Source organism: Bison bison, unplaced genomic scaffold (genome assembly GCF_000754665.1).
Source record: "Bison bison bison isolate TAMUID 2011002044 unplaced genomic scaffold, Bison_UMD1.0 scf7180017857213, whole genome shotgun sequence".
Lineage (NCBI taxonomy): Eukaryota > Metazoa > Chordata > Mammalia > Artiodactyla > Bovidae > Bison > Bison bison.
The window spans coordinates 235,284-245,184 of record NW_011487786.1 but is presented as its reverse complement, the minus strand read 5'-3'; the positions used below and the strand labels follow the sequence as shown (position 1 = coordinate 245,184).

The following is a 9,901-nucleotide window of genomic DNA, read 5'->3' as shown; positions in this document are numbered from 1 at the left end:
CAAGTTATTCCTTATCAAAGCAAAGCAAAGCAAAATTACTAATGTTTAAAGTAGATTATCGTTTCTTCTTCCACTTCTGGTGCTGCTTGTGTGCTCATTGAGTTTGGACCTCGTACCTCTTTTGTGAAACGGAAGCTGAGGAGACAGCAGTCCTCGACATGGTAGACAAAAAGCCCAAGGAAGATGTCAAGACCGAGAACATCAATCATATTAATTTGTAGGTGGTGGGGCAGGATGGCTCTGTGGTGTGGTTTAAGATTAAGAGGCATACATACACTGAAGGAGAGTTACACGGCTCAAAACAGCCTGGAGTTAAAACCCCCCTCTGGGTTCTCCCCACCACTCTTTGCAAAACAAAGAACTCTCTCACCTGAAGAAAACATGGACCTTAAGGTAGATTACGCCCAGCACCCAGCTAGTCCCTGCCTCTGGCCAATCTCCAGAATACCTTGCCCCAGCCATTTAAGAGATAACTAATCCGAACAACCTTGGAGAAAACAGGCCCCCTTAAGACAGTTGATTTCCACATATATGCCTATATATACTTACTCTTTTCTTGAGTTAGTGCATTAGCTCACTAATCGGACTGCTGCCCCTTCTCGTCTCATTAAAGGTGATCTGTTCCTATAAAGTACCGGTCTCATTCTTTTTCTGAACTTCATCTTCTCTAACTCCCTTACCCTATATACACCGCGTAGTAAACTAATAAAAGCCTATTGTGAATGACAAGATTTATCAATGGGGCAGATCAGATTCCAATTTGATGGGCAGCTAATCAATGAAACAAACACACCTGCATAGTCGGAGATGGAAGATGAAGATACCATTGATATATTCCAGCAGCAGGAAGGAAGTGTCTACTAAAAAGGGAACCTGCTACTTTACTCCAGAATTCTGTTCCTCCAGACCAAGAAGACATTGTCAGTTAGAAAACGACAGTTTTCTCCCACCACATCCTGACTACTACAGTATAGTTTCTCCATTCTTTAGTTTCCCTCGTACCCATTCCTTTATTGTACTTGAAGTAACTGGTGTGTGTGCACAAGCATGTTGCATTTTTTTAAACTGAATGGCCAATGGTATGTTTTGCTCAGCATCAAATGGAGACGGGATAGGGAAAAATACTGATTCTCTGAAAATACCCCCTTTTCTCCGTTAGTGGCAGGCCCATCAGCTCTTATCTTTGTATTCCAGTAAGTTATTTTGCTCTCACTGTCTAACAACAACAACAAAAAAGAACATAAAAATTCTTGTATACCTTGTTTGATTGGAGAATTTTAATGTTTTTCATTTATCACTGTAAAACCATGAACAATTTTATAACTTTTTGTACATAGCTGTTACATGTAGAGCGATCTGTCTTTAAGCAGAGATAAATTACTCTAAAAGAAATGAATCCTGGATAGTTTTCTCTACTAGTCAAGCATCTTGTTGTTTAAATAAACGTGTTTAAAAATGAAAAAAAAAAAAAAAAGTAAGCTCCTATTCATTCTTAACATGCATTTCTAGTCACAAAGAAAATTAATTAGTGTTAGTCACTCAGTCGTGCCCGACTCTTTGCGACCCCATGGACTGCAGTCCACCAGGCTCCTCTGTCCATGAGATTTTCCAGGCAAGGATACTGGAGTGGGTTGCCATTGCCTTCTCCAGGAGATCTTCCCAACCCAGGGATTGAACCCGGGTCTCCTGCACTGCAGGCAGATTCTTTACCAACTGAGCTACAAGGGAAGCCCACAAAGAAAATTAATTGATATCAGTTTAGATCAGTGCTTATATGCTGGGAGATTAAGTTATTACAAATATTCTATTATTTAATTCCCACAATAGGCCTATAAGGTAAGTCTTAGTACTTTTATTTCTTATGGAAAACTGAATCTATTTAATTTTAATAAGGGCTGGGCTGCCGTCTATGGGGTCACACAGAGTCGGACACAACTGAAGTGACTTAGCAGCAGCAGTAAGTATGATAATAAAATTTTGTTATTTCAAAGCCCAAGCTCTTAACTGTCCACAGTGTTCCCCAACTATAATATGTGACCTGTAAGAGGACCCTGCGATGAAATAGCTCAACTTAGTTTTAGCCATTACCATGACCTGCTCTTGCTTCATTAATGGCTCTCCCTTGTACTCCACATCCTAGGGAATCTGACTTCTACCTTTTCTTGGGGAGTATTCTACTGAAAGAGCACCTGTGCTGGAGAAACGCAGTGCTAGGGCTAATCATCCTGTCTTCTGCACTGTTAGCCATGAAATATTGGATGTACCTCATAAGTTTATGTATTCCTTTCATGACCTGATAGGAACTTGTTCTTCATGTGAAATTTTTGAAGATTTACTGGGATAAAGATACTCTATGTATATATGTATATTTATACACATAATTATATGTATGTGTACACATGTACATGTGTGTATGAGTGTGTATATATATACCATTCCCAGTTTATATGCTTTGTCATTCCACCAGGACAAGGTACTACCCTTCTATAATTTGATGTAGACGCTGTATAGTAGTCTGCTCTAATTTATAACATATACTTCTCAGAGAAAAGCTTGCTCCTTTGCTATCCTAGGTCAATTTCTCATCATGAATTTGAAACTAGTTACCAAAAAAAAAGAACAGAAAAGAAAAGTACATGGTATGGCATATACTGTAGAATGTGTGGGTGAGTGTGTGAGTGTGTGTGTGTGTGTGTGTGTGTGTGTGTGTGTGCGCACGCGCGCGCACGCATGCATGCTCAGTCTTGTCTGACTCTTTTTGACTCCATGGACTGTAGCCCACCAGGCTCCTCTGTCTGTGTAAATTTTAAAGCAAGAATACTGGATTGAGTTGCCATTTCCTCCTCCAGGGGATCTTCCCAACCCAGAAATCGAACGAGCATTCGATCTTTAGGTGGATCAAAAGGGTGGATTCTTTACCACTGTGCCAACTGGGAAGCCCTGTACTGTGTTTTACCATAACAGAAAGGCCTGAAAATCAAAAGGCTATCCTTAATAAGAACAGCTATCCCTAAACATGGCTTCCTCTGCTAGATAGGTTTCAGAAACTCATACTTTTATACTTTTCTGACCCATTTCCAGTAAAGGAGGTTAAAAATGGTCCCATATAGAGCAGCCTCAGTATAAAAAAGTTCTGTAAAACAAGATGGGAACTGGAGTGGTCTTGCCAGCCAAGTCTGGGAACTTGAAAAATGAGACTTGATAGGTCCATTATTGTTCATCTGAAGGGCACAAATATGTACACAGAACATTGACACAGCTTATACTTTTCCGTAATCATAGAGTAAATCTTTATTAAATTGTGCAGGACACTTAAATAGTTGTTTTACACTGACATTTAGTTTTACACAATGATCTTAAGAGTTAGGCACAGTTTTAAACCCTAGTTTGTACTTAAGGAAAAAGAAGCTCAGAAATTTTTCATCATTACACACCTTGTAAAGTCAAGACAGGATTAGAACTCCAACACTCTGAACATAAAATTATTATTCTGTGTACAGATATTGCTTGTGTTTTCCTTTCCATGACCCTTTGATAAACTGAGTGTGTCCTGGGCAACAGACATTCGCTCAAATACTTAGTTGATGGTAGTGGGTGGGGAGTGATTGTAGATTGTCCTGGATATCATAGATGGAGGCAGACAGGCTTTGCCATGTTTCTTTGTTTCCATGTTTCTTTGGTGGTCAAAAAAGAAATTTATGGAGGATTATGAGGGCAAAGACGTTATACCATTACTGTTTTTTTATTTAGAAGGGATTAGAGGTCTCTCTTTGAGAATACAAAAGAGAGTCAATGGGTAATTAAGCATGTCTGCTAACTCAAAGCAGATGCACTCTGCATCCCAAAGATGAGCACAAGTTCTAAAGTAGAGATGGGAGACTGGAAGGAAGAGATGGTGTGAATGGCACAGATCGGCTCAGGTATAGAAGATGAAATCCAAGGCAAGGGTCACTATAAGAAGTGGGAGCGGGAACAAAAGTTTCACGAACTTGGAGGGCACAGTGTCATGGGAGCCGGACAGTCCCAAGGATTGAAATATGGATAGGCATTCCGAGAAAAGTTGCACTTAGAGAACTTATAGATGAGTGACCCATGGTTTGTGACATTGAAAAATGAGACAGTGCCTGCTTCATAGTCTAGAAAAACACCAACATGACGGGGAGGAACAGTCATGGAAAGAGTTAAGACTCTTGAGTCAGGATGAGTGGTGGAAGAGTCCTCAAAGGCTTCATATCTAAATTTATCCTTTAACCCTATAACCCAGTAACCAAATTGAGGTCTGTATATGGAGTAAGCATTTTCATAACTCGTGCTTTGTTGAACAGCAAACTTTATATTACAGGAGCGTATTCGACAGTATACCCCTAGGATCCAGGCATTCTTCTTGGATACATCTATTTCCCAGTAGTGTTTCCCTGAGGAGAAATATTGGCAGCTCAAGATACCATAATTATAATACTTAACAGGCCATATTGGCACAGATAGCACTTGTCTCTGATCTTCTGAAAGGACAAGATTCAAATTTAGGTTGAATGGATTCAATGTGACGTCCACTGCAGAGGAAAAAAAAAAAATCAAAACATATAACAAATATAGGGTAAGCTTATCCAGTGACATTGTGAAGAGGGAACTTGGCAATTGACTGTGAAGAACTTGTGTTGATGGACTGGGGAAAGGGGTTCAAACATTAGAGTGACATATTATATGCATGTATCAGGAGGTGAACACATGGGGCTATGACCAAATCTAATTGAAACTGCAAACTTCGGAAATGGGGTCAGAACACAGTAATTTGAAGACCCGATAAATCTTCTTACCCCAGTGGCACTGGACGCGTGTTAGGTCTGAAATGATAAAAGATTCAATGATGTTGATTGATGCAAGTGACTAAGCACTGATACCTACTTCTTTTCTAGGGTGGGGTAAGGGGTAGGACCACTGTGAAGCTATGAAGTGGTGAATGAGAGGATGAACCAGAAACCTAGCCATTCTCCCTTTTATATAACCACATCCTCTTCAGCAATACCCCTTCTCTGAACACCCTCCTTCTTTCAACCCCGACTTGTGCCGAAATTTAGTCCCTGGCACCACAAGAATCCCATATCCACACTCCTGCCCTGGCTTCCACACCTTTAAACGTGTGCAGCATTCCACGCAGATCTGGAACACGGAATACATTCTTCAGTTTCTTGGAAACCGTTTTCGGCTTCTTCAGTGTCCAGATCTCACTCCTGGAGATGACATAAATGTTGACCCTACATCTCTTACATTCCATCCTTTTAATACCACTGCCTTCCTCTCCTTCCATGCACTGATGCACTTAAACCTTCCTCCCTGAGAAACCCAAGGAGGGGAGAAGTGAAGGCTCTGACACTGCAGCCAAAAGAAATGTGCTCATGTCTACCTGCCCACTTAGGAAGAACACCTTCACTTAAAAAAGTAAAATAAAAAGCTGTCTCCTTCTAGAAATGGAATATATTAACCCTTCTTTTGATACTTCATGGAATGAATATGAAACTAGGTGAAATACTGTTTAGGAAAGGCTTTTGCTACCTCTGTGTTGTGCTGTGCTGTGCTGTGCTGTGCTTAGTTGCTCAGTCATGTCTGAATCTTTGCGACCCCATTGATTGTAGCCCATCAGGCTCTTCTGCCCATGGAGATTCTCCAGGCAAGAATACTGGAGTGAGTATTCCTCCATGCTTTCCTCCAGAGTCTTCCCAACCCAGGTCTCCTGCATTGCAGATGGATTCTTTTACTGTCTGAATCACCAGGGAAACCCTTTGCTACCTCTAAAATGGTACTAATATGGAAAAGTCATCATACACCATTAACGGGTCTCCCAGATGGACATTCCCAGGCAGATCAGTAGGGAGGCTACAGATCCTGACTGTGGTATGGGTCTATTTTTGGAAAGCCGATAAGCCCGTGCCCTGGTTCAAAGCTTTACTTCCTGGGGTGTGGCCCACAAACAACACTGGAGATTTTTAGGAGTTCTGGGAAAAAGTTAAAAACTTCTGGCAAAGGAGAAGTTACGACTACTGAACTGAAAATGGTTAGAACTTCATGTGTTTGTAAAGAATTTGGTGCTGCTAGATGGATCAGCAAACTTTAGACACAAAGACTACACTTTCCTGTGTAAGTTTTTAAAATGTGTGACTTGGAAAAGATTAATTATTGCCACCAGAGTCAAAACCAATAACCTCAAGGCTCAGGTCTGCTTGTGGAATGATGTAGTCCCACTCTACTTCTATGTAGGCAAAATTTAAAACAAAACAAAACATTTTTTTTTCCTCTTTAAAGCTGACCCGCATAACTATTTTAGGGTTTGACAAGGCCCATGTGCTAACACAAGCACCAGTGAAATAAAGAAACCAAAGAAGAACAGAGGGTGAAATAAATGAGTGAAGTCACAGGAGTCTAACAGTAAAATCCTTTATCCTCTTTACCCTTATAGACCCTAACTCTGTGAATTCCAACTACCGGATTCATTAACATAGAATCTGGCTCATTCTCAAAAAATATAGAACACTAAAATCCTCATCTATGACCACAATTTAAAATAATACTACATCAAAATTTCATTGTTTGGGGAGATTTTTCATTCTGATTGACCAGATAACTCTTATGGCTACCAACCTTTCTTCATACCACATGAGCATGACTCCTGATCACCCATACGCACCATTTCATGATTCCACTCATGTCCTAGGAGGAAGAGAGAAAACACAAGTCAAGGAGAAGAAATAAAACAGCAGGATTAAGGAAACAAAGAATAGGAAAACTATAGAGAAAAACAGAGCAGTCAAAGTTATTTGAAATTATTTGAAAAAATCAATAAAATAGATAACTCTTTAGCTAGATATCTCAAGAAAAAAATACATAGAAGGCAAATTACTAAAACAAGAATTAGAGAAGAGACGGTACTACTGAATTAACAGAAATTAAAAGATTATAAAGGCTATGAAAAATTATATACCAACAAATTAGATAATGCAAATTAAATGGACAAATTCCTTCAAACACAGAAACTATCCACACTGATTCAGAGAGAAATAGAAAAACTGAATAGACCTAAAACATGTAGAGATTGGACTGGAAACCAAAAACTTCCTGTAAAGGAAAGTCCAGTTCTAGATGGCTTCACTGGTGAATTCTGATAGTTTTAAAGACAAAATAGTACAAATACTTCACAAATTCTTCCAAAAAACAGAAGATAAGGAAACACTTCCCAACTCATTCCATGAGGCCAATACTATTCTGATACTAAAATGAGACAAAGACATTACAAGAAAAGTAAACTACAGGCTAATATCCCTTATGAATATAGACATGAAACTTTTTCAATGAAACACTAGAAAACTTAATCCAGCAAAATATATAAGATTATACATCATGCACCCATGCATACTAAGTCGATTCAGTCATATCTGACTCTTTCTGACTCTATGGACTGTAGCCTCCCAGGCTCCTCTGTCCATGGGATTCTCCAGGCAAGAATATTGGAGTAGGTTGCCATTCCCAAGATCAAACCCAGATCTATTATGTCTCCTGCATTGGCAGGCAGGTTGTTTACCACTAGTGCCACCTGGGAAGCCCATTATACATCATAGTTAACTTGAATTTATCCCAGAAATGCCATGTTGCTTTAACATTAGAAAAGCCATCAATATGAGTGAAAATAAGCTTGATAAATATTTCAAAAGAGCCTCTTAGTGACAACAACAGGATTAGAACTCAAGGACACAGATGAGAAGGTAACTGACACGGGTTCAGAACCGCAGGTTGGATGGCCCTCCTCACCTGCAGCAGCTCCACAGTTGACCATTCACTGCGGCGCTCCAGATCTGAGATGAGTTCCTTCAGCAGCTCGCCCTGCTGAACCAGCTCAGCCTCAGCCACAGCCAAGCTATCCAGGGTCTTCTTCTCCTCTTCCTCCAATTTCTGCAATTCTCTTCGCTCCTCACTGTCTAGGATGCTTCTAAGCTGATTAAACTCTGTTTGTATCCTTTGTCTCTCAGTCTGAATCTGATACTGTAAGGTTAGACAAGGGGGAGAGGGAATGAATTTGTCAGCTGGGGAGTCTACTGTGTAAGGGATTAAGAGCCAGGAAAATATTTTTCAGGGGCTTCTTACCAGGAGGGGAGTTAAAGTAGGCAAGCAATTTTGGGGAAAGCTCAGATTTTTTTTTTCTATTATTTTCCCTCAGTACAAATCAAAAAGGTCTCAGACAATCTTATCTGCCAACGCTGGGCCAAAATGTAAAGTCTGAGTGAGGTTTGAGTTCTGGATAGCTGTCCTAGACATTCATGCCTCCCTGTATTACTACAGTCCCTAAGTTTGAACCTTGAGAAAAAGCTCAGTCTTTTGCCATTGTCTTCCATTGAAGGTGTCAGAGACTTGCAGGTGGAATGGAAGACAGAATTCTCCAGGCTTCTTCACCATAGAGGGCTTCCCTGGTGGCTCAGTGGCAAAGAACATGTGTGCAATGCAGGAGACTCAGGAGACTTGGGTTCAGTCCCTGAGATAGGAAAATCCCCTGTGAAGGGAATGGCAACCCATTCCAGTATTCTTGCCTGGAGAATCTCATGAACAGAGGAGCCTGGCAGGCTACAGTCCATAGGGTTGCAAAGAGTCAGACACGACTAAAGCAACTGAGCACAACAACACAGACTCACCATAAAGTCAGTCTTCATGTTGAATTCCAAAACTCTGTGTATGTTTGAAACATATCCACTCTCTAGACCCTACTTCCCACAGGGAAAGGACAAAGGAGAGAACAAATAAAATGGCACCTGGACTCATTTAATGCCAGACGATAAGAGGAAGGGGCTTCCTAATGATTAGGACAGGAGGAGAGACAGTTGTGCTGACTCCTAACTCAGAAATGCATTGGGAAGAGTCTCCTCCCACCTTCCAGGAAGTTCTCTCTTCTCTGATGTCAGCTTCCAACTTCTCAGCCTTCTGCTGCTCCTTCCTCAGCCTCGTCAGAGCTGCCTGGAGCATCTCCTATAAGGGAGGAACTACATCAGCATCAAACTTTGGGCTTTTTCAGGACCTAGACAGAGAATAAACAGGGAAGAAACCATGCTGATCTCAGAAGAGACCAGTTTATGGAAACCAATTTGAATCTCATCATTAAAATTGATGACATGAGACAGAAGAAAATCTGAGATGGTAAATGCATTGTTTATTCCTAAGTGGTGAAAGTCACTATCCTTGCCAATTCTCTCTTTTTTTTTAAGAGTAATTATTGATTCTGCTCTTGCAAGGAATGTCCTTTTTTCTTATTGACACTCTTTCTATATCCAATCCACAATCTTCAACAGCACCCATTCTGCTGAGAGCTAATCTCAGCAACTAGAGCTAATCTGGTGAAGGAATTGCCAATCAATACAACGAAAGAGACAAAAGAAGAAAACCTCTCACTTTCAGCCAAGAGTCTATACTTTTGGCTCCTCCTTTATGTAACTAAAGAAAAACACAGAAATGTCCTTCAGACATTGGAAGTTGAGCATACCATTAAGAGACGTACATCAGAGATTATAGAGCTCACTACTATGGTGCCAAACAGAGAAAATGAAAAGGTGAGATTTTCCACCAAGTACTAATTTCCATCCTGGGTCCTACCTGACTTTCCTTGACTGCCTCTTCCATGAGGAATGTGTGGTGACCATGGTGCTCCTGAGATCGTTCACAAAGACGACAAATGACTTTTCTGTCTTCCTTACAGAAGAGTAGGAGTTTCTCTTCATGGTGCACACAGAGACCTGTCTTCTGCCCCTCCTCTGGGCTCAGCTTGACCTTTCTGAGTCTCTCCACTATGTTGGCCAGGTGCAGATTAGGCCACAGGTTTCCAAGTGAGTACCGCGTACCACACACAGGACAGCTGCTGTCCCCTCCT

The 9,901-nt window shown here is 40.8% G+C and overlaps 1 protein-coding gene across 1 annotated transcript in view; it reads right to left on the bottom strand.

The window, feature by feature from the left end:
- Positions 1-3,263: 3,263 nt before the first annotated feature.
- The window catches only part of LOC105003384, a 46,851-nt gene continuing 40,213 nt past the window's right edge, over positions 3,264-9,901 (bottom strand). Inside the window, exons 11-17 of the mRNA XM_010860520.1 lie at positions 9,628-9,899; positions 8,911-9,006; positions 7,801-8,031; positions 6,683-6,705; positions 5,131-5,231; positions 4,818-4,844; positions 3,264-4,553 (exon numbers count right to left, since the gene is read on the bottom strand). Coding sequence (XP_010858822.1) covers positions 3,982-4,553; positions 4,818-4,844; positions 5,131-5,231; positions 6,683-6,705; positions 7,801-8,031; positions 8,911-9,006; positions 9,628-9,899 — 1,322 coding nt within the window. The 3' untranslated portion in view covers positions 3,264-3,981. The remainder of the gene's footprint in view (positions 4,554-4,817; positions 4,845-5,130; positions 5,232-6,682; positions 6,706-7,800; positions 8,032-8,910; positions 9,007-9,627; positions 9,900-9,901) is intronic.